Source organism: Podarcis pityusensis (genome assembly GCF_964106645.2).
Source record: "Podarcis pityusensis genome assembly, chromosome: 5".
Classification (NCBI taxonomy): domain Eukaryota; kingdom Metazoa; phylum Chordata; class Lepidosauria; order Squamata; family Lacertidae; genus Podarcis; species Podarcis pityusensis.
This window is the reverse complement of record NC_138032.1, coordinates 28,610,447-28,634,198: the sequence shown is the minus strand read 5'-3', so window position 1 is coordinate 28,634,198 and position 23,752 is coordinate 28,610,447. Positions and strand designations below refer to the sequence as shown.

The 23,752-nt window shown below is 39.7% G+C and overlaps 2 protein-coding genes across 30 annotated transcripts in view; one reads left to right on the top strand and one right to left on the bottom strand.

Annotated features, from left to right (window-relative positions):
* AGFG1 (ArfGAP with FG repeats 1) overlaps nt 1-11,912 on the top strand; it is a 29,851-nt gene extending 17,939 nt beyond the window's left edge. For 3 of the 24 annotated variants that reach the window (XM_081006924.1, XM_081006901.1, XM_081006907.1), the window contains 9 exons: nt 68-157; nt 1,224-1,427; nt 4,506-4,689; nt 5,469-5,548; nt 5,801-5,893; nt 6,840-6,887; nt 8,355-8,510; nt 9,538-9,629; nt 10,006-11,912. In XM_081006924.1, coding sequence (XP_080863050.1) covers nt 68-157; nt 1,224-1,427; nt 4,506-4,689; nt 5,469-5,548; nt 5,801-5,893; nt 6,840-6,887; nt 8,355-8,510; nt 9,538-9,629; nt 10,006-10,065 — 1,007 coding nt within the window. In that variant the 3' untranslated portion in view covers nt 10,066-11,912. The remainder of the gene's footprint in view (nt 1-67; nt 158-1,223; nt 1,428-4,505; nt 4,690-5,468; nt 5,549-5,800; nt 5,894-6,839; nt 6,888-8,354; nt 8,511-9,537; nt 9,630-10,005) is intronic. The other 21 variants (XM_081006902.1, XM_081006918.1, XM_081006908.1 and 18 more) reach the window with 15 other exon arrangements.
* Nucleotides 6,894-23,752, bottom strand: part of SLC19A3 (solute carrier family 19 member 3) — a 39,989-nt gene continuing 23,130 nt past the window's right edge. For 3 of the 6 annotated variants that reach the window (XM_081006937.1, XM_081006936.1, XM_081006935.1), the window contains 8 exons: nt 22,088-22,248; nt 20,348-21,170; nt 18,954-19,146; nt 18,102-18,243; nt 15,655-16,015; nt 14,868-14,990; nt 12,393-12,603; nt 6,894-7,553 (listed from right to left, as the gene is read on the bottom strand). In XM_081006937.1, coding sequence (XP_080863063.1) covers nt 15,845-16,015; nt 18,102-18,243; nt 18,954-19,146; nt 20,348-21,170; nt 22,088-22,219 — 1,461 coding nt within the window. In that variant the 5' untranslated portion in view covers nt 22,220-22,248 and the 3' untranslated portion in view covers nt 6,894-7,553; nt 12,393-12,603; nt 14,868-14,990; nt 15,655-15,844. Of the gene's footprint in view, nt 7,554-12,392; nt 12,604-14,867; nt 14,991-15,017; nt 16,016-18,101; nt 18,244-18,953; nt 19,147-20,347; nt 21,171-22,087; nt 22,249-23,375; nt 23,442-23,752 lie in introns of those variants that run through there. The other 3 variants (XM_081006933.1, XM_081006934.1, XM_081006932.1) reach the window with 3 other exon arrangements.

The following is a 23,752-nucleotide window of genomic DNA, read 5'->3' as shown; positions in this document are numbered from 1 at the left end:
TTTCTTTTAAAATTTTGTTTTTCCCTTTTGTTAACTTTAACCCCTTACACAATTTCTGGCTGTCCAGCGTTCAGAACGCTTTCATCTAGCTGCAGTTTTGGTGAATTTACTACTTCCGCTTTCCCTCTCCAGGCTGTGCGCAGTAAGTTCCACCAAGGTGGGAAACTCAGCTCACTTCATTTACAATTCCTTTCTTTCTTTTTTTCATTTTCATGTCAAGCTTTTCTTATTAGCCATTGAATTAAAAGATGTTAGCTTGTAGTTTACTAGAGCAGCACTTGATTGAGACCTCCTAATATAAACAGTTGGAGTCAAAGTTAAAATGGTTTTCTTTTTCCTGCAAATTGAAAATGTCACTGAACTATCAGCATTTATGAGAATCTACTAACTTAAGGATAGCTATATAAAACATGGTTAGTATCTCATAATTGGAGTTTTGAGGTATTAAGGATGGAAATTTTAATGACAAATTTTGTAGAACCCACACAAACTGATCTCTCAAATGTTGTCATGAGTCAGGTCACCCAGTGGCAGTCTTTTGTGAGGAAAGAGGCTGTATATGCTGTTACCTTCAACAGTGGAATCAGATATTCGTCAGTAGTTAAGGACCACTTGGTGGCAGCCTTTGAGTGGAATCTCTTTCAGTTTAAATTTGTAAACATTAAATGCATGGTTGTCACAGGTACTGATGTGGGTTTTATTTTATTTTTAAAATGTGGTGCTCACTCCTTCTACGCCTTTCAGCTATCTTTGTTCGTCAAAGATAGCAATAGGATGTGGGGTGCCCACAACAGTAGTCCCTGGGAAGAAAGAAATTAAGGTCACAATAAAGCCTCAGGATCCTTTGTGTTTACTTCTTAACTTGATATTTCTGCTTCCCTGTCAGAAATAATCAAAGTATGATTAGTCAAAGGAATTCTTATTTAACTAAATTTGCAGCAGGAGATACAATATTAAAATACTTGCTGCTTATGTGAATCGTTGAGGTTAGCCTTGTTGTAACACCTACTCTTGCAGCACTCTGCTATAGCACTGGTAAGCTAGGGCTTTTAGATTTTGGAAATAAAAACCGGCTATTTTAACCAAGTGAAAACCTGGCCATAGGAGAAGCTTCTTGAAATTTGTGACCCTTTAAACATGTCCGCACATGACCACCAATAGTATTTGAAGAGACATTCATTGAGCTTGAAAGTATCCATCATGTTTAACTTATTTTGTTACAGGTGGGAGCGCTGGATCAGTGAATGCTAACTTTGCACACTTTGATAACTTCCCCAAATCCTCCAGTGCTGATTTTGGAGCCTTCAGTGCTTCTCAGAGCAACACAACTGCAGCCAGTAAAGCTGCAGTGAATAAACCGAACCTCCAGTCAGCAGATAAATATGCAGCTCTTGCTAATTTAGATAATATCTTCAGCACAGGGCAAGGTACTAATTCTTATTCTTTGACCTGTTCTCTTACACTATTTATCTTGGCAGTAGTGGTGTTCTGTTATGTTCTAGTAGGCATTTATTTATGAAACGTTTATAGACTTCCTTTTGGCCCTCTTAAGGGCTCCCAAGGCAGTTTGCATAAAAAAAAACCCTAAACCCCCTAAAATCTTGATATAAAAATATGAGAACAGTAAAACCACTATTAAAACAAATGAAAAAACAATAGACAGCAAAATAAAAACTAAAAATAAATAAAGTCTGATGAAATTAAAATGTTTTGATTGTTTACCTAAAATGTTTCTGATTGCTATACACCATATAAACTGATAGCCTATTGCTTGAAAATGTGATACACTGGCAGTCGTGCAAGCATTGTAGATCTGGAAAAGGAAAATTAGTGCAGTAATAGTGGTCCCTACTCTATTCAGTTGTTTCCTCCATCCACACCGGGATCCAGAGCACCATTTATATTCTGTCAGTTATCTGGTGGTGTTATGTCACTGTGTATATAGGTGATGACGCATTTGATTTGACTGAGGACAAAGCTTCCAAGGAAATACATCTCTTTCAGTGTAGTTAATACCATCAGAGAACTCAAAATGTGGTCAAGTTGGTGATGCTAGAAATAGAGATCTTAGAACCTGAATATTTTTTCAACTTTTCTTCTACTTTCCCTGCTTATTTTTGTATCAATGTCACAATGTATTTTTGATCCACAATGCATAAAAAACCCTCTGATGCAGTTATAAAAATGAACTTGTGGAGATTTATGTGTTGCAGTTATTATATCTCATATTTTCGAAAGGCAAAGTAGCCTTAAAGTTCACAAGGGACCATCCAGCCAGGTTCCCTTCAAGCTTAAAAAACCAGAGTAGAAATGTCCACTCACAACAGCTGCTGAATGGTCACCCATCATTCGGAAATTTGTGCACCAAAACTGCAATTTCCAGAAATAGATGACTAGCTGACTTCATGTGGTACAATGTTCCAGAGTTTCTGTCCATCTTTTCTTCCAAGCAGGTCAGGGTAGCATAGATGGATCTCTTGCTCCTGCTCCCTTGCCTCTCATTGCAACCTTGTGAGCTGGGTTGTTTAAATTGTTTTATTGTAATTTTAACTTTGTAAGACACTCAGGTATCAATCAATCCAATCAATCAATCAGTTAAAGAAAGAGGGTTGTGAAATCAGATAGAGAACTTGATGGCTGAATGGGGATATGGCAGAATAGGTCTTCCTGGTTCTAATCTGACACTACAACTACTGCACCACACTGGCTCTTGGGTCTCACATACCCTTATAAATTCTATCGAGTTTCAAATAAAGTAGAAATATGCCTAAAGCTGAACATCTATAATAAAGGAGGTGTTTGGAATGCAGTACAGTATTTCAAAATAAGTTCAAAGTCCTCTGTGGGATACATTTCTCATTAACCTAGAGCTATGGGTCCACTAAGAATCAGAAATACTCTATTAGCCCAATATGATATATAAGCAAAAAAAAAAAAAAAAAAAAAAAAAAAAAGGCTTAGGGCTATAAATATATCTTAAAAATATAAAATTGCTGTATTCCTTTTATTATGCCTTCTGTTTTTTGTGTTGGTGGACCTTGTTGTACACTGCCCTGATATTTTGTATGAGGGGTGTGGTGTATAAATAAATAAATAAAGGATAGTAGTACAAGTTAACTGTTAGTATTTAATATCAGCTTTTCCCTGGCCAGCTCTGCAACCATTTGGTTTCTTTATTTCCTGCAGCTAAGCTAGGAAAAAGCCTCTTAACAATGAGGAAACTAGCAGAAGCCTCATCCTGATCTCATTGGGCTCTCAAACAGTGGATTGTGTCCAACTAAGTTTTTCCTCAGAGTAGACCTATGGAAATCAATGGACCCATGTTGGGCATATTCATTAATTTCAACAGGTCTACTTTGAGTAGGACCAACATTGGATACACTTGCCCTGGGGTCCTTTGAAGGAATGTGCAGGATATAATCTTATAAAATAAAGTTCAGTAATTTGAGGAATGTACCCTCCAATTGAGGTTAAGGACTCAAAGGCTTGTGAATGTGCGTATCCTAAGCAAAAAATTACAGCCTTTAACTGTACTCTAATTTTTAAGATTTTCATGACGTTAGAAGTTTAACACTACAGAGAATAACTTGTGTTGAACTGTTTGGGATGGAAGCTATGTAATTGATTATTGGGTATGTAGGTTTCATTTTCTTTGTTCAGTATCATATTAAAGTTGCAATATGCTAGACACAGATACAAAAAATGATGCACATTTATTAGGGCAAAATCCAGTGGTGTTTGTGTGTCAGCAGAAGAAACACCACTATGCAATGAGATTTCTAATGCCTCCCTGCGAGCCTCCCAAATTTTCTCTGGAGGGTTCAAGGATGCTCTGGAGCAGACGAAGGGAGCAGGGCGGAAAGAAAGGAAGGCCTGTTACATAATCAGAAACCTGCTTGTGTAATGTTGGAGTTTGCCACAATTTCTTTTCATATCTTTAGTCAATCATCTTTTTGTTTTCTAGATATTAAATATAAAAGGGTTCACTTTGAATGGCTGTTACCATGTGAAAAGCCATTCACATGCAGTGACTCTTCACTTGTCTCACACTACCACAGCGATTTTGGAGGTAGTGTTTGATCTGCTTACTTAGGTTCTACATATGAATAGCAGTTAAAGCAAGCATCCACATGGCATTCCTAACATGTATGCTGGTCTTGCATGAGCTGATTGTATTACATTGAACAGGTCAGCCTATGTCCATGTGTGACTTTCAGAAAGTATTCCTGACTTGGGACTCTCTTTTAATGTTCATATTTCTGAAAATGAGGTGAATACAAGGTTTGGTTTGATACAATATGCTGAATAAAGTTTAATGCTGCCATGGAGAAGGTTTGCATTTGCTGGGAGCATGACTTTCTCTAATTTTAAAGAAAATGGAAAAGCATGGTTGCAACTCTCTAATAGTAGGTTGCTCAACAAAAAAATGTCATCTCAGTTATTGCTAACTTAAGCTCTAAAGAAATCTACTCTGTGCATTTTTAATCTGGTCTCTTTCTTCCTAGGTGGTAGTGAGCCAGGAAGTGGCTTTGGTGCTGCCCATACAGTACCAGCAGGTCCCACTGTGTCAGCCCCAAGCCAGCCAAGTGCATCTTCAGACAAGTATGCAGCTCTAGCAGAATTAGACAGTGTGTTCAGCTCCACAGCAACCTCTAGTAATGCATATACTTCCACCAGTAATGTTAGCAGGTACTCTTTCTTGATAGAAGTTGTTGTAAACCAGTCATGTTTACAAATGGCAAAAAAAATGAAATGGTAAAATTTTGAAGTGCAGACATTTTGTGAAAAGCCATAGTTTAAAAATTGCAGTTGCATTGGGAGTTTCGGCTTCAGTGGGAGGATGAAGAGGTTGATTGGCTTACTCAGATGAAAGGTTTTAAACAAGCTATAAGTATCGCCAACTCAAAGTAGGAAGAATAAAAATGTAACAAATATTCTGGCAAAAGGGGAAAACACTTTCAGTATTCTCAGTGCTTCAGGGCTGCATTCCTATAGACACTTACTTGGAATTAAGTCTTGTTGAGTTCAGTGAGGCTTACTTCCAAGATAAAATTAGGATTGCTTTAAATTGTTTTCAGGGATAAGCCATTTGTATGAATATTTTTATTGGTTATAATGGCATAATTGGTTCAGATCTTTTCATAGAGAGAGGTTTGCAATGTCAAAAGAAATTAAATATATTATTATTGTAACTGTCTAGAAGTGCAAGTTTCTGCTTGAACCGTAATTAAGTTTATTTTGTTATACAGCTGTGACAACTTTTGGCTACTGGGGAAAACAAATTCTGATCTAGCACCAGTTAGCTTTTGACTTGTGGTTTAAGTTGAACGAAATGGAACCAACCCCCCCCCCCCCCCCGCAAAATGTGATTTAACAGCCTCCTATGTTTTCACATGCAGTAATTAGCTGTAGGTGTCTTAATTGTTAAGTAACTGACTCTGATCTTGATGAATGTGAATTATTTCCAGTAATGCTTTTGGAACAGTACCAGTGGGTGCTAATACACAGACACAGCCTGCGTCATCAAGCGTTCCTGCTCAGTTTGGAGGTATTGTAAAACATTACTAAGCCATATTGCTAACCTGTGTTTGAGAGATTCAGCTGCACGACCCCATTTTTCCTGTTCCAGTAGCTATGCTCTACATCTTGAAGGCAAATGTGCCTAGCCGTGCCAGGCTCCTCTTTAACCAGGAAATGATAAAAATATGTCTTAAACATAAGAGTTATCATGCTGTTTTCTTTTGATAGGCAATTTGAGGGATGTATAGTGTGTTAAAAATGTCCATTCTTAATTTTTCAGCAACACCATCCACAAATCCATTTGTGGCTGCCCCTGTAGCCGCAGTAGCACCTTCAACGAACCCATTCCAAACCAATAGCAGAGCAGCAACAGGTTAGAAAAAGAAAACATGCTATGCATTTGTTTGATAGCAATTAATGTTTACCTTCTGGTACTATAGAATTTTAACTTTGAGGCAGACTAACATGCTAAATATAGTTAAGCTCTTATGAAATCAAATGCAGGCGTCTCCCCACTTATGCGGGGGTTATGTTCCCGGGGACCACACATATACGTGAAATTGCGTAGAGTGGGGAGCAGCATCTAAGAAGCCTGTAAACACTGTCTAAACCACTGGAAACCCTTGAAAAACCTCCCTACAAACCTCCTTTCTCAAACTCTTCTTTCCACAGGCCTCATAGGTTGGTGCAAAGGCTCATGGGATTGCTAGCCATTTTCCTGATCTTTTTGCACCATTTTTGTAGTTTTCCTGCTCTTTTTCAGGATGTTTTTGCTCTTTTTACACCTTTTTGTGGTTGAAATCAATTTATTTAATTATTTCCCAGTGTCATGCATATACGCAGTCGCATGTAAGTCAAATTTGTGTAAGTGGGGAGACGTCTGTGCTTTTGTTGTAGCTTTATCAATCTGGGACAGACAATTAGGAGCAGGGAACATAGATAAGTCCAGATAAAAATCTTCCACTTCCTGCTTTTTAAAGTATAAATTGAATTGTTTATATATTTGTGTTTCAGACATTTGCATTGTGTTGCTACTTTTAGAACACTTAATCTTTGTAGTTCATTTAACATATATAATGTATGCAATAAAATTTACACATTTATCCTTGCGGCTTTTGGGCCCTTGTGCACATTAAAACTTGTATAGTTTCTTTATTAGAGGAATGAATTTGACAAGTGACTTGCACATAGTCTATGAAGTATTCTGAATTTTTAAACGGTGTTTAAATACTGGCTATTTTATCATGCAAAAATATTTCTGCGAGAAGTTGTTTATAAATCATTTGACACTGTCTGGTCTCTTTGTGACTTCCCATAAGGCCTCTCAGGAGCAATGCACTCTCATATATTTCCTCAGGCTCACTTTGGTAGGTGGCCACATTTTATATGAGCTTCATGTGGCTAACTGTCCATTTGCTTGTGATAGCTTATTGCCAGTTACTGGTTTCTCTGCATGTACGACTTTTTCAACCCTCCTTCCATATTCTGAAATGGAGTGGGCATGGATGGTGATGCACCTGAAATACATGATGACGTTACTCGGTGTAAATGTTAATACATTTTACACCTCGCTCCTAAACACACATACTCAAAAGTACATGCCATTTATTTCGTTGGGACTTGCTGTCAAGTAAGTGCGTTTAGGATTGTAAGTGGAAATTGTTATCTTACGTCCATGGTCACATTAGTAGGTGCTTAAAATGAGTGGAGTTTTGAAGCTTGTGTTCATAGTAGCTCAAGTGAAATGAGTCATAGCGCCAAACCATTTTGCCACAATGTGTTTGGCTTTGCTGTTTTAGCAAGCTTCACTATTAAGTATCCTCTCTGCTAATAGTAGCTTGTGTAAGTTCTGTCAGTGCACTATTTGTATCTTGTCTATTTTTCTAGTCATGTGTGGCCTCCTTATTTCACAATTCCCTTCCGTTAACTCTTATGCCATGTATTTCCTGGCTAGCCATAACTATTGATGGATGTGATGACATAAATCTGTGCCAGATCTCAACAACAAATTCCTTGGAAGCGTCATTCTAAATCTGTAAATAAAGCAAAAATAGTTCCTGGTTCAGTAAAATAATGTTCTAGAAATTCTTGTGAGACTTTTATATGTCTAGTAATATTAGGTATAAATTAATTACTAGACTGTTTCACATGCAGTGCTGCCACTGAAAAATATTTTTCTTTACTGTGACCCGAGTTAAGAGTTTTCTTGAGTAGCACCTCCTCAAAAATCAGCTTGAAAGGGCAGATAGATCAGTTGTCAAAGTAAAATTTCACTGAGGTAGCCAATGAAGCTGCTCTTGAATCTTGACAACTGCTGTGTATTGAACAGAATTTAATAGTGGTTTGCACCTCAGTGAACAGCAGCAGTGTTCTAATGCTTTCTGCTCATTCTTTCCTTGTTAAATTATTTCTGAAAGTGCTCTTGAATTACTGAGCTAAATGGCTCCATTGCACTTTTGAAATTAGGTGCTTTTTCCTGCCCTTTTATCTTGAAATTAGCTGCCTGCTTTGTATTTTTGTCCCCTCCAAATCCTTTCCATCTATCTTGTATTCACTGAAAATCACATCCTGATTGCCTGTTATATCTAGTTTCCATGTTCTGTTTTTTAAAAAAACATTTGGAAATATCTAGGCAGAGATACTGGCAAATGTTATGTTGTCAAAAGGAACAGGCCCAACGAATTTTTGGCCGTGTTCTTAGAAAATCCAGAAGCTTAATAGTTTTAAGGCTAGCCATGTGACTGGCTGCTTCATAAGGGATTCTGAGGATATGCGTGACTTCACAGAAAAATCATAGCTCAAAAATAATTGAATGCTTACATTTCCCTTACCAGCAGCAACATTTGGCACAGCATCCATGAGCATGCCTGCAGGATTTGGAACAACTGCCTCATACAGTCTTCCTACTAGCTTTAGTGGTAACTTCCAGCAGCCTGCATTCCCAGCCCAAGCAGCCTTTCCTCAGGCTGCTTTCACTCAGCAACCAAATGGTAAATGCTTGCATGTTACATTTTGTTTTAGCTGATGGGAGTATACAATAGTAGCTTAAGAATGTCTTGGAAGTTGAGACTGTTTATTTCAAGAGAATTTGCCTATACTGTGTAACATCAATTGAATGTTACATTGCTGCTTCAGAATATCACTGGTGGTATAACGTTGGTGCAGGGAGGAGGGTGGGGAGAGTCACCTGAGCAGCGTATTTTATATTCTCATGTTCTTTGTCCTTAGACACAGAAACAATTGTTGTGAAATTTATTCTACTAGCATGAGCTGTTTTTATTGTGCAAATAATTTTTGTCAGCCTTCCTTTTCTTTTATAAGGAAAAAAGTGTTATAATTTCTAAATAAGTTGTGTTTGGCCCTAGCAAAACCAGGTTACACCTAAGTTGCTACTTAACAAACACAGGGAATGTATTCAAGATGCTACTCTGAATCTTTTCACTTAAAGAATCTGGCAACTATACTACTGCATGATTAAATAGAAACTTAGTTTCTGCATAATTTTATACTGTGAAGTTTGAATGTGCCTTTATGTCAGAAAAACATACATGTTTCATAGGCTTTGCTAGCTAGCATTTTTATATTTCAGACACACCTAGGATCCCAGCCTTAAAGGACTGGGCACAAGAGAAACTAAGATGGTTGTAGTAAGCCAGGCTTCTTCAACCTCGGCCCTCCAGATGTTTTTGGTGTACAACTCCCATGATCCCTAGCTAGCAGGACCAGTGGTCAGGGGTGCTAGGAATTGTAGTCTCAAAACATATAGAGGGCCGAGGTTGAGGAAGCCTGTAGTAAACCCTTCTGAGTGCACAGAGAGCAGTTCAGGTTGTATTTTTAATTGACATGATTTTGTTGAAGAAACCTACAGTAGGGAAGCAAGTCAACTAAGTGATTAAGTCCCATTGTTTAGATTGGGATCAGATATTTTATTGAGTTTAATTGCTGAGAGCAGAGTATGTGCACAGGGTGATACTTGGTTACCAGTCTAAATTTAACTTCTGATATTTTATTACAAAGGAGCCGGCTTTGCTGCATTTGGACAGGCAAAACCAGTAGTAACCCCATTTGGGCAAGTTACAGCTGTTGGAGTATCTAGTAATCCTTTTATGGTAAGTGAGCTCTGGTGATATGGTAGTCTAGATCAGGGGGTAACTTTTTCTGTCATTATTGACTTGGATTCATGAGACAGTTCAGTTGGGATGGAGCAGGGGGCCATGCTCTTGATGCTTGTAATTTTATATATTTGGAGTCATAGCTGATTCCAAAGGGATACAAAAAAGTAAAACTTTCACCTCCCCATCCTGTTTCATACACTCATCTGTGTACATTTGCTCTATGCTGTTAGCTCTTTTCCTCTTGTGCCTTTGCTAAAAATGTATTATAGGCAGTTGGCCCATCTAGAGGAAATGGAAAAATTAAGTTTTGTCCAGATGGTATGCTTGGCATGTGGCTTTTTGTGTGAGACTTCTCTTTTGTTTTCTTTAGGCAGGTGGACCAGCAGGGCAATTTCCAACAGGAAGCTCATCAACCAATCCTTTCTTATAGCCTTATAGACACTTTACCTAAAAGAACTCTTATGTGATCACACAACATCTCTGCGCCTCTTGCACTGTTGTCTTGTTTCACTGATCTTAGCTTTAAACACAAGAGAACTCTTTAAAAAAAAATAAAAAAGCCTGCATTGTGTATTAAAACCAAGAAACACCAGGTAATGTGCAAAACAGGGGCCATGGAAACATCTTTTTATCTGTGCGTTGGCAGGAGAATGTTAATGGTATCATGTATTTTAAAATTGGCTAATAAGTTATTGCAGATACCACATTCATTATGCTGCAGTACTGTACATATTTTTTCCTTAGGAATTAGTTATTTGTGCATATCAGTATTTGTAACTTTTAACACATTGTTATGTGAAAAACGTTACTGGGGGAAATAGATCAGTCACTTTAAGGTGCTGTCGTATCTCTTGGAATGAATGGCCTACATCATTTTAACCACTGCTGTTTGGAGTTATGAGTTCAAAATTGAAGGTTTTATTCATTTCTTGGAGTGTTTTTCCTTTCCTAAAGAGCTCTTCTATTTATACATGCCTAAATTCTCTATAATGTAGAGGGATACCTGTCTGCATAATAAAGCTGATCATGTTTTGCTACAGTTTGCAGGTGGAAAAAAATAAATATTAGAAAAAAAGTGTTTGTCTTTGTCGGCATTTGCACTAACCAATTTTGTTAAATCTTTAGGAATCCTTCCAGGATGCGTTTCCACAGCTGCTTATGGTAATGTTGAAAAATCTCCTGGTGATCAGCCAATAAAGCCTGTGCACAACATTATATAGGTTTACAGATGTCACAAGACCAGTCAGCCGCACGTGTCACTTCCTCTTTGATAGTTTGTGTGAAAGAGGGGGAAGAGAAGGTGACACAGTGAGCCCTGAGAGGAAAACAGATGGGGGGGGAGCCGCGGGAATCCAAAAGGTGTGTGTGTATAAAGAGACTGCCACCTTTCAGTGAGCAGTAGAGTGGAGAAGCCATCTACAAATCAGGTTGCATGAGGGGAAAACTGTGAGTCCCACTTCATTGCAATGAGCTGCAGGAGTAGGGTGGAGACTGCTGGAGTGAGGAAGGAAAGCTCTGTAATAACTACATATGTCAAGGAATGGGGAAGGGATTAGCAAGGAAAGGAATGAGCCCTGTTATCTTGAAGTATCTCACTTAAGATACTCATTGCCTTCAGTGAGCTGCCCACTTCTTTACTCTGGAGCTCATGAGACATTTTCTGTGGCTCATGGAAAATATCAAATAAAATATCAAACTGTCATTATTTTGAACACTATAGCTAATCTGATTTTAGATGGGCAGTACAGAACCTACTTACCTTCTTGCTCAGTTCTATTCATGAAGAATCCCACTCTGGTGGGGACACACATTGTTTGATTTATTGATCTAGGCTTGTATCCCATGCACTGCAAGCAAAACTCTGCTTGTGCAATAGGCCTTCCCTTCCCTTTCCTCCATGCCTCCCAAATCTACTCTGGAGAGTCCTCCAACCCAGAGCTGATTTTGAGGGCATGCAGAAAACTGCAGGGAAGAGGAAGGAAAAGTTCTATTCTGGAAGTGGACAACTCTGCATTAACAGAACCAGAGTGTTGGATGTCGCCCGAGGTTTCTGTTAAACTTATTTTGAGATCTCCATGACAGGATGCAAGAACTTAATAGGCCTTATTAGAGGCTAGATACCTGTTGCGATAGTTTGTGACTACTTGAATCATAGCAGCAGTTTGCTCAACATATCCTGTGTATTTTGTACAATACTCATTGAAGGTTAGAGGGTTTTACTTTAATATGTTGACTCTAAGCTTCTGTAATGGTAATAAACAAAAGTTCTGTATTTTACTACAGTTGGCATACAGTTGTTTCTCTTTCGTTTAGTTTAACGGTGTGAGGTGGTAAATGCTGCTTTCTACATAGGATCAAAAAGCAGTATGAACATGAATTTTGGAGAAAGCTATTCAATATGGAGACTTTCCAAGGGAGTTGACTTATAAAGCAGACAGAATATTTTGTTCAAGAATTAGCTAAACTATGGTAATGCAGTTTTTTGTTTGCCAAAAAAAACCAAGGCAGTGAAATGTACCCCACCCGGTACGGCTTTTGCTGCATCTTATTTGAAATCTTTTTAATGAGGGTAAAAAGAGGGTAAAATAAAGGAATTAAACTGGCCAGAAAATATCAGTTTATGTAAAGTTGGACCAAGCTCCCATTATATTGTTCACAATAAACTTCTGGGGAGCTCTAAAAAAATATCTACCTTGTATGATTGTCACCCTCACATACCTATTTTCAAATCAGGAAATGGAAAGCAGAAATTAGTACCTAAATGCAGACTTCACACATTTGACCACAGAGCTCAAAACGAATATCATATGAGAGTGCTGTGATGGGGGATGTGGTCTCCCAACTCGCTTAGCTGTAAAGCAGCTGAGGGCTGCAATTTCCATTGAAGTAATAGCTGAGGACGAGAGATTTGTAATTTCTTCCTCATGCAGATTGAACCCTTCTATCCACCAGTCACTAACCGTTGGCACTGCCTAAGGGAAATAACAGGTAATAGTCATGCCTTCATGGCATGACTACAGAATGTAATGAGCAGCACTCTTGCTTTTCTGCCTCATTTTCCCTTCAAAATAGAGCAAGTGTACTTTTTCTAGAATTTTACAATTTTTCTAGAATTTTACAAATAATTAGTATGTCATGTACTTACGGATTGGGCATTATCACAATTGAACTTGCTTAATATAATATAAACATCTTTAGAATTATTGATTTAAAGTTAATGTTAATGCTCTTATGTCATACTAACCTGACTCTGTTTTCTATGCTTCCTTCATGCATTATTTTGAATTTCTGATAAACAGTTACATGATTAGGCTTGGTCATTTGGTTTGGACGTGAAATGCAGTTTACCGTAAATTTCGCTCTATAACACGCAGATTTTTTCTCCTAAAAAGTAAGGTGAAATGTCTGTGCGTGTTATTGAGCGAATGTGTGGTCCCTGGAGCTCACTTGCCGGAGCGCAGGGGCAAAATAGGCAAAAATCAAGCAAAAATAAGATCGGGCGGGCGGAGGGAAGGGGGAAGGCGGAAGCTTTCCTGCATTCTGCCTCAGGGTCTTACTGCCCACCCGCTTCTGTTGCTGCGTTTGCTCAAACTCAACAAAGAGCAGGGAATCCCCTGCCCTCCTGGCAAGCAGAGGGTTAAGGAAAGGATCGAGTCCTTCCTTCTAATTCTTTCCTAGTCACACTGCGTGCAGGCTCCAGCCCACCACTTCCTCCTCTCCGTGCTCTAGGGACTCGCAGGCAGCCGAAAAGCAAAAGCATGCAGGTGGGAGAGAGAGACAGAGAGAGGGCTGGCTTGGGTGGGGGGGGGGACTTTTGCTTTACAATGGTAGGTTTCTCATTTCTTTTCCAAAAGCAGAGAGCCCTGCCCCCAGGCCCCCTCCAAATTACAGCTTCTCCAAGCAATGTACTGCTGGAGGGAGACAGTATGCTTGTTTGGAAGAGAAACCCTGCTTCCCTGCTCGTAAGTAACAGCAGGCTGGATTGCAGAGTGAGACATGGAAATCTCTGGATTTATATGCTGTATATCAAATATCTTAATCTATACTTTCTACACGCGGCTGGTAAATCAGAATCTCCTGAGCCAGGAGGATTACAGCATCTCTCCTCTCCCCTTCATTAAAAGCCTAATACTCTTCTTTGAAGAAGTATAACGTGAGAATGTTTTTTATATATATTTTTTAAAGTTCTTTTCCTCATTGTGCGCTATACACTGATAATTGCTGCCACAATAACAATTGATTGAAAATGGAATTTAGTCTCCCCCCCCCCCCATAGAGAGCTGTTCTTCAGACGTTTAGCCTTAATACAGTGGCTGATGTAATACCCTTCTGCTTCACTAGGCATTTTATATAGGGACATTAAAATTGATTTTCTACATCTTGGCAGATGAAAAAAAGTGTGTTACATGCCCTATTGCCCAAAAGTGTGCAAGCACAGAGCAAAGGTTGCAGTGACAGAGGTGGCCAAAAAAGAAATACCGTAAATAAAAAAGAAATCATACTTCGTATATCCTGTCTGGCTTGGGTGGGTGGGTGGGGTGGGGGCTTTTGCTTTCCTTCCCTCCCCATTTAAAACGTGGTGACAAAGCACGGATCCACATGGATCCTCAGGATTTTTGCATTGGGTCACCCCAAATTCACCATCAGATCACATTACATGTCCATGGCTACAGTCTGTACCAAAAAAATCACGCACCCACTGTTGCCTGGGGCTGCAATGGTGCAAAAACGTGGTTACAAAGCATGGATCCACATGGATCCTCAGGATTTTTGCATTGGGCTACTCCAAACTCACTGTCAGATCACATGTCTGCGGCCACAGCATGAACCACAAAAATCATACACCCACTGTTTCATTTAGAATATTTTTTTTCTTGTTTTCCTCCTCTAAAAACTACGTGCGTGTTATGGTCTGGTGCGTGTTATAGAGCGAAAAATACGGTATATAGTGGGAATAGATACAGCATGTAACTGTAACATTATTTCTTGTGTTGGGGTGGCAATCCTAGAATGCATTGAGTAGCAGATTAACAAATCTCAGGTTACCTGAATATTAATTATGGATGAAGGACTGGGTTAATGAGTGTTTCAGCAATACTTAACATAGTTTGCCACTGTGGATTGGCACAGTTGCAGTGATGATATTTGTGAAATGTTTGCACCAGGGTATTTGGTCTGAAATCTCAATTAGCACTTTAAAATATTGTCTTTATAAAAAAGAAAAAAGGATACTGGCCTTAATCTAGCTGTTGTCATACATAAATAGAGGATAGGTCCATCATTTTTCAGCCTACTATTTCCACACTCGCCTGCTGTATTAAGGCCACTCCAGGATTGGATGCAAGTTTGACTCAGCTATTAAAAAAACATGATAGGCACAGATAATTTACAATAGATAACTTAAACAATGAAAGGGTATGTTCTCGCAAATACTTAATATTCACACTATTTATTTACTCCATTCCTTTCCTGCTTTTTCAGCTAATGAGTCTGCAAGATGACTAATATCCATACAAATTTTATACAAATCACAATAAAACTATGGAAAATAACATTGAAATATATGCTGCTTAACAAAGCAGTTCCAGCAAGTACACAAAACAGCAGAAAATCAGAGAGGGCCCACGAGTCTTTTAAAACAATGTTTTCACTTGATTTCAAAAGGCTGCAAGTTTCAAGAGGGAGGCAGAGCTACAAATGTGTAGCACCAAAGGGCCTGATTATAGTCCAGAAACCTTGCCCACTTGTGCAGTATGTTCAGTGCCAGTCCAATGTTTACCATGTGACTTACCTCATGCAACAAGTGACTTACAAGCCATAATTTACCTTTCGTTTGGTGAATGTGAACTTATCATACTAAGGAATGCTAAACAAGGACCAAAACTGGAAATTTTAGTCCGATAAGTTGTGTAAACATGATAAACCTAACTTCTGAAGATTCAGACCAACAAAATTCAAAATTCTATTTTTGTTTTTGAAATTGAAAAATGCAATTGATAAAAAAATAAACAGCCATGACCTGGCAAAATGATTTGGAATTGAAAGATGCTCCAGGCAGTTGCTCTCTGGCTCACAAATGACTAGGAATGCAATGGTGCACCAAACATGTTTGCTTCCATTTTTTCCTCCTCCTTGATTAACATTGTGTGGATGAACAAACCCAAAAATGAGCTTTATTCTCAGGTAGTTTTTTGCTGAAGGTGCTAAAGTCACAGTCTTGTGTCATAGCGGACTGCATTCTGCTCTTCTGCCTCAGTCTTCTGAAGATTTTCATCCAGGTTCTTTGACTCCTTTTGGCATTTGAGTGATGTTATCGTAAAAATACTCCTGATTAGGAAAATCACAGCTATCACTGCAAAGTAACTGCCATATATTAGGAACTGCAAGAAAGCAGAGTGAAAAAATACATCTGTCAAACAGCTTTTTGAAAAAACTTAGCTTCAATCGTAGAGCTTTTGCAACCATTTTTGAAATACCTACTGTTTACTAAGCACTGCTATGTTCCTAAGTTCCTTGGCTCCAGCACAGCTTTAGCCTTGGGTCACTGTCCTATGCATACTTACCTGGAAATAAGGCCCAATCCACTTGGTAGGACTTAATTTTGATGCATAAGATCACACAGTCTCCTATATATCTTCTCTTACTCCCATCACAAGAAACTTAAATACCATAATATTAAGTCTATAGTCAAAAAAATGACTTGCAATTATATGAAAGCCAAAGCACTGAAATCTATATTTTGAAGACTGAAACTTAAAATCCACTGATACAGTATGAAAAGAGTGTAATGCATTTTTAAAAAGTATTATATTTTGCTGAAGTAGGCAAATAAGCATGTCGTGTCCTCAACTTCACCCCAGTATTAGGGAAGTTGATTCCTCTCCATCCAGTTCTATCATGAATGTACTTCCTCAGAACTGGAAGATGACTAATGATCCATCTCTTTGTCGCTACACCATAATTGTGAAAATGCATATCAAGTGACCGTATGTTGCAACAGCAGATGCTTATGGGAAACACACAGGGACCTGAGCACAGTAGTATTGTCCCCTCCTGCAGTTTCCAGCAACTGGTATTCAGAGACATTCTGCTTCTGTCAGAGGAGGTAGGACATCCTCCACGAACCTATCTCTTATCTTTTTGAAAGCCATCCAAATGCTAAATACTGATGAACAAAATTCACCTCTGCTTTGCTGTCAGTTACTTCAAGGCAAATCCTACAATTTGTCAGAGTGATGCTAGTTTGAGGGCATTGGGGGAAATTAAAATGGTGACAAGATCCAGCCACCTGCCACTGTTTGGTGTGCTGGTCCAGAAAGAAAATTAAACAAGGCCTAGTGCAGACATTGGCAGCAAGTCCTGGCAGCTGCCCAAGGGTACCAGGTGCTGATGCCAACCCAGCCAGGGATACAGAATATCAAGTCACTGGGGAATTGGAGGACAGCCAGTATTGTGTGTATGCACACTGATGTGAAGGCAACACACTGGAATTGCTGTGTGCGGTGAGATAATGAACAAGAATATTTTTTTAAAATATGCTTTTGCCAGTTTAGACGGATTATTCATTGGAGATCTGGGTGGTGGGATGGTAGAATGTTAATCTAGGCCAGACATCAAGCATGCTCATTCCACCCTGAGCGTAAATTCTGGGCTGATCTGAACTTCATAACCTGCACAGTCAATTCTCGAAATTCATGGACCACAGAAAAAAGTGCTTGTTAGCAGTTACTTGTTTGGGTGGGGCACTTGTTTCAGTGATTGGTTGAGCAACTTTGAACAAGACTAAAAAGTCAGTATTAACAAATGAGCCAAAGACTGCAAGCAAGATGTGAAAATTTGGCAATTAATATTAAAATTCTGGTGAATTGTGGAGAGTTACTCCTGGCTAACTTGTAAAATTCCCAAATATGTTTTGTATATTTCACTAATAGTGCAGTCCTATGCATTATCAAGAAAGTTTTGCTGTATTTATTGGGGCTTACAGAGAAAAATGATTGTAACCTAACTATTTTTAAAGTTTAGATGATTTATACTGTAAATCACCCTGTGATCTTCGGATGAAGAGTAGTATATTAATAATGATGATGATGCTAAGGAATCCAAAGTAGAAATTGACACTCCTGTGGAATCTTACGGTATTCAAAGCACCAAATCACATCACATCATTTATTGAATTATGCAGTTGATAGGTAGGCAACCCCGCCTACCTGTCAAATTTGGCTTACAAAGTAGATCCTGAAAAGGATCCAACCTGCGAAGACAAAAAGGTCCCATATACCTGCCCTAAAGGATGTGGTAGAAATACATTATATAAATAACATGTGCTTACATATCTATAAACAGACGTTTATAAACAAAACAAAAAGCCTCTTGATTTGAGTGCCGCCTCTTGCAAATATGTGAAGCATGCAAATGTTACTGAATTAGCAATAGTGCCCACAATACAGCATTAACATTACAACTTACCTGAGTCCCAATATCCAGTCCCAGTCCTTTGGAATCCACCACTGTGACAGTCACAATAGTTTGAATTAGCAGTGCAACAAAGTTGTTGAATCCAAACATTAAGGCATAGCGTTCCATGCTGAGACTGATGGCAATCTGAAAACTAAAATTGAGCTTATTTTAGAATGTTGATATCACCATGATATCTAAGTGTAGATGACTTGTTTTTTCAGACCTGGCAAAATGTGCACACACTTGTGTGAAATGGATGCAGACAATCAGGATGAGGAAACCTCAGCCATGCACATAGCTTATTTCAGGGGGTTGGACTAGATGACCCTGTGGGTCCCTTCCAACTCTATGATTACCATAGGATTTCAGGAAATGTGGGGAGTACCGAAGGAGCAAGAAGAGGCCTGCAAAAGTTTCATTATTATGATAAGAGATCACATCCCATGTTTGCCTTAAACCTGTGCATAAGTACTAGTCTGAACACGAGCTCTGTTTATTTTATTCACAGCAGGTTTGAACTGTATCAACTACAGGCCTATGGTATGCGGGTGTATATTTGGCAACACTGATGTGTGGCTGGAATAGCAATTGTCAAACGGCTCTTACACTCTTACACTTAAACTGTTGCAGCAGAGAACTGGTCTTAGTCCTCTTCTATATGACAGCTATTCTGATATTTGAAGAGAGAGTTCTGCCCTTCCCTCTCAATAGTTTTTATGTCTCACAGGGTATGTCCCTGAACCTCTCCCCCCATTTTCCGTTTCCCCAATGTTTCTTACTTTCACTGGCTTTAATCTTCCTGTAATAAAGGGCCCAAACAATAACAAATTGGCCTAATATACTATACCTATATATACTTACGTTGCTATGGTTATAAGGAGCATATAACATGCCTTGAAAACTAGATAGCTAGCATAGCAAACCCAGATGTTGCTGGTAAAATGCATCAGAAGCAGGGAACCTGCATCCAGGGCAGAGAAGATTCCCAGCGCCATCTCCCCTGTAAGGTCCCAGTTCATTTTCACATATCCCACAGCCAGTGATGTTACTGAACCTGGATAAAGAGATAAGTTTTAGACTACTATGCACTTGCAGCAAGGGTGGCTAACATTTGGCTTTCTAGATGGCCAATGATCAGGGATGGCTGGAACTGGCATCCATCAGCATTTCCAGAGTAACAGGTTAGCCACCCCTGTTCTGCAGGTTCTCAGGTCTTGCTAAAATGGTTTTAAAATAACCTATTTCCCTCAAAATGTAGATACAAAATAATACTGTAAGATGCCTAAAGCCTTTCTCTTAAAGGGGAACAAAAATACTTCAACTGAATAAGATTTAATAAACAATTACAGAAGAGTAGCTTACATTGTTCTGCAACAAGTCCTAAAAATTATGGGACAAACTAGAGCAGGAAAAACGTTGGAAGTGGACGGAAGAGTGGGGGGGGGAACATTGACAATTCCACCCCATTGCACTCATGCGGGACAGCGCTCGGGTGCAAGGAGAGTCTGTAGTGGCCTTGGGAGAGTGCAGTAAGGTTATAGTTTACAAAGGGTTGTTTTGACTATACATGATTTTGGCCCGAAAATAAGTCGTACCTTTAAAATTTGGAGGCTTGGGAGCCGCGGACGAGATGGGCACCATTGCCCCACGCTCTCGGTTGGGGGGGGGGAGCTGCACCGCTTTGCCGGCTGTATAAGGTCGTGAATATAAGCCGCACTTTAACTTTTCACAATCGGAATTGGGGGGGGGGGGAGTGCGGCTTATTTTCAGGCCGATACGGTATTTCCAGAGCATAACCGCTGTATAAGCCGCAAGTCATCTATTTGCATATTTGTACAGGAAGCAAATACAATAGCAGTACCTAAATAAACAAATCTATGTGATCAGACACTTCATCACATTTCTAGATAGGCACAAGTTGTGAGCTGTGGACCAAACTCACTGCAGAAATAATTTGTTCCCTCCAATTTATCTATTTCTTATGACTATGGAATCTCTGATGTACACAAAGAGCTCCCCTCCCCAGATATCTGTTCATTTTCACTGCTGCCTCCACTGAAATAAATGGAGCCACTTGCATGCCCCAAAACATTATGCACACCACACCTAGATGGCGTGTGGGATTCTGGAAAATGTTTTATGATTTCTCATACCTGGTTATCTTGTTCACCTTCCTATGCTGCGTGGGAATGGGGGAATTAAGTGCATTTACATGGTTGTTTGCATACAGGATATATTTTAAGAGGGATACTTACTCAGGAATGTTGCTATGGCTTCAACAGCTCCATTGTACACTTGAGAGCTATGGGAAGGTGCTTTAGCATCCCACAGTACTTGGACGTAATTCAAAACCTGGTTAAATCCTGCAGTGGCTAATGCCCACCATATTGACCAGTAAAGGAGTTTCTTTGTGGTATAGCATTCCTTCAAGTCTTTACAGAGCTGGAGAAGCACGGTCAGAAAGCGATTCTGGTCTTTTATTTTGGGCAGTTGATCTACTGGCACATTCTGGAAGTTGGCAGATGATGTTGTTGGAACACACGGATCCCATTGGTGGCTTGGCTGGCCTGAGACATTTGGTGGATCCTTATCTGTTGGTCCGATGGATGCTTCTGGGGAAGACGTTCTATGAAAGAACATACTTTTTTGAGGCATGGGTAGAAAAAATGAAGACATAAAGGCCACAGAGACAGAGGCCATGGTTATGGCATTGAGGTAAAAATAAGAGACATGGGCCAGAGAGACTAGAAGCTGGCCCAGCAAGGAACCTATGGTGGATGCCACGAGAGTGATGCTTCTGCAATATCCAGTGACTTTTTGGTAATGGTCAGGACTGACAACACTGTATATGTAGGCATAATAGGCAACCTCTGTGGCAGTCACCATGCCATAGAAAAATTCCACCAGCTGCATGGCAGGCACACCATATGCAAATAAAAGCAGCAGCCAGGTGATCAGGAAACTAACTCCCTGGAGAATAATGACAGGCTTATAGCGTACATAGTCTGTGATCAGGAATACTGGGATTAGTAGAGCCAAGTAGGAGTACGTCCAAACAGGGAAAACGTGCTGCGTCACCTGGAAGGGAAAAGGAAGAATTTTGTAACATTGAAAGGCTAACAAATATAAGGCATGAAAAATATAGAAGCAATTATTGAAACTACAATATAATTTTACGGTGGAGACCCTAGGCGAACTTTGGTAGCCAAGGCCTGTTTTCTCCTCTAACAGCTCCTCTGTCTCTTCAGTCCCCTATTCTCTCCCATTCAAGTTTTGCTAGCAGTTAGTGGCTAGCTCACCATCTCATTCACAGCCTGGCCTTTCTTTAGGCACAACACATGGGCAGCAACTTGCTTTGCTTAATTCCAAACTGGCATTCCAGAGCTAGATTGATAGCTGATCTTTTCACACATGATGGCTGATGCTTCATTGCTGTCATTTCTTTTTTTCACACAGGGCATTTTCAGTCATTCTTTTACTTGCAAGGATAATACACCTTGCTCTCTCGGAGCTTTAATAATGCCAGCCACAGAAAGTAATGTCCTGGAAAGGAGTGGGACAAAACTTGCTTGCTGGGAGTTTACTGTGGGCCTGCGTGTGCGACCAGGTTGCTTTGTTACCAAAACAAAATAAAAATAAACAAAAATCAGGATGAAAGCCTTGAAATTATGTTCAGAAGTAAAAAAGAAATGTATTGCGGGAGGTAGTATGTCCAACAGGTTTCAGTCTCTTCAGGAGGTGTAAGAGATGGCAAACATGGAGGAACTCTGAATTATTGTGGCAAGAAGTTCCACAGACCCTGAAATATAAAACTTAACGAAGTACACGTATCTAAACTTACATTTATAAAAAGTGGGATGAAGGTAACGGTTTCTCTGTAGAAAATTCTAAGTTACCTTTTGTTTATAAGGTTAAACGAATTCCTTCCCCATTTGTAATTCACTCCCGACATATGACTGAATACCTTAGCGTGAATAAAATGTGCATCACTGTACCTCATCAATAGTCAGGTTTTTATCAGGCCCAGCAAGATAAGGAGTCAAGAAAGCCTCAGATGGTCTCATCAAGGAGAAGAAGCCATATATGCAAAGGATCAAGGTGGGGAAAATCCATTCACTGCTTTGCATTTTCCTCCAACAATCTGTCGTTTTCCCAGCTAAAATACAAGGAAGCATGAGATGGGAGAGACTCTTACTGAAAAATGCACAATGAGCCATTTTGCAGAAGGGCTGTTGCTTTCACTTGTAATACATTTGAGGGCAGCAGGCTTAGGGGCACATAGCTCTCTGCCCCCCAACACCTTGCGACAGCTTCCAGCATTTGCCACCTGAGGCACCTGCCTCATTTTGACTAATGGTATGGTTACCCCTACAAGTTGGCATTTCATCAAGAAAATGGCACAGTGGAAACGGCTGGACACTCCCTGGTTTGATTTCGCAGTCAAATTATCAAGCCACCCACCCCATCCCAGGCAACGAAGCAGGTTACTCCCAAATACAAAGCAAGTCAATATTTATTTATTCAATTTATATCCCACTTTTTCCTCCGAAGAGCTCATAGTGGTGTTTCTCCCCACTCCATTTTATCCTCACAACAACCCTGTGAGGTGGATTAGGCTGAGAGACAGGGACCAGCCTAAGGCAACGCCAGTGAGCTTCATAACTGATTTCAACCTTGGTCCTTCAGGCCCCAGTCTGATGTTCTAACCATGTGTGGTGTTTTTTATTAAGTCTTCAAGTGCACAACAGCTATGCCAAGAATTAAGCCCTGGTCAAGTTCCTATTCATGGGCTTGTCAACACCCACAGCCACATTTTTATATTTTACACAGGGCTTTTTTTCATCTGGAACTCACCAGAACTCAGTCCCAGCACCTCTCAGGTGGGCGCCATTGCCATTATAAGAGAACAAGGGACGCGTTCATGGTGAGTTCCAGCACTTCTTCTAGAAAAATAGCACTGATTTTACATATACATGCCCTGGGCTGACTGTACCAGAAAGGCTCTTTGTAAGACTCCCGCAAAATGCAAGACAAACATTAAACACTGTATATACTGATAGAGTCAATTACCTATGTGCTGCCCTCATGCACAGTCTGAACTTCAGCCTTCCTCTCCCCTCTTAGGCTGGAAAACCTTCTATGCAACCCTTTCAGCAAAGCTGTTTATTTACTATTACTCAGATGGAGCCTGAATCAATGGTCAAGGTTGAAAAGACACAAAAACCACAGCCCTAAGGTAGTACAAATTATTCTGTCCTTCTGCATTTGTATTCAATACAATACCTTTCACAAGCTTGCAGCAGTTCTTTGAGATCCACAGGCACATCTGCTCAAAACCTTATGAGAATCCTGTGTTAAAATGCCTCTTACTTATTAACCAGCTTGACTTTCCTCTGAAATTGTCAAGGCTCTAGTGTAGTTTATCCAGGTATTTATTACGGTGGCTTTAACTTGCTTGTCAGAAATAAATACATAACTATGTGGAAGTCCTTTACATCCTTAGCATAGGGAAATAAAGAAGAAAGCTAGCTCTTTTACTGCAAAACAAAGCACCACGCAGGATGCAAAATGATGTAGGGGGAGAAAACTCAGCCTGTGTCTATACAGAAGCAGGTGAATCCAGGTAGCATTTGGATAAGGCAAACCTTGTTTCGTGGCAA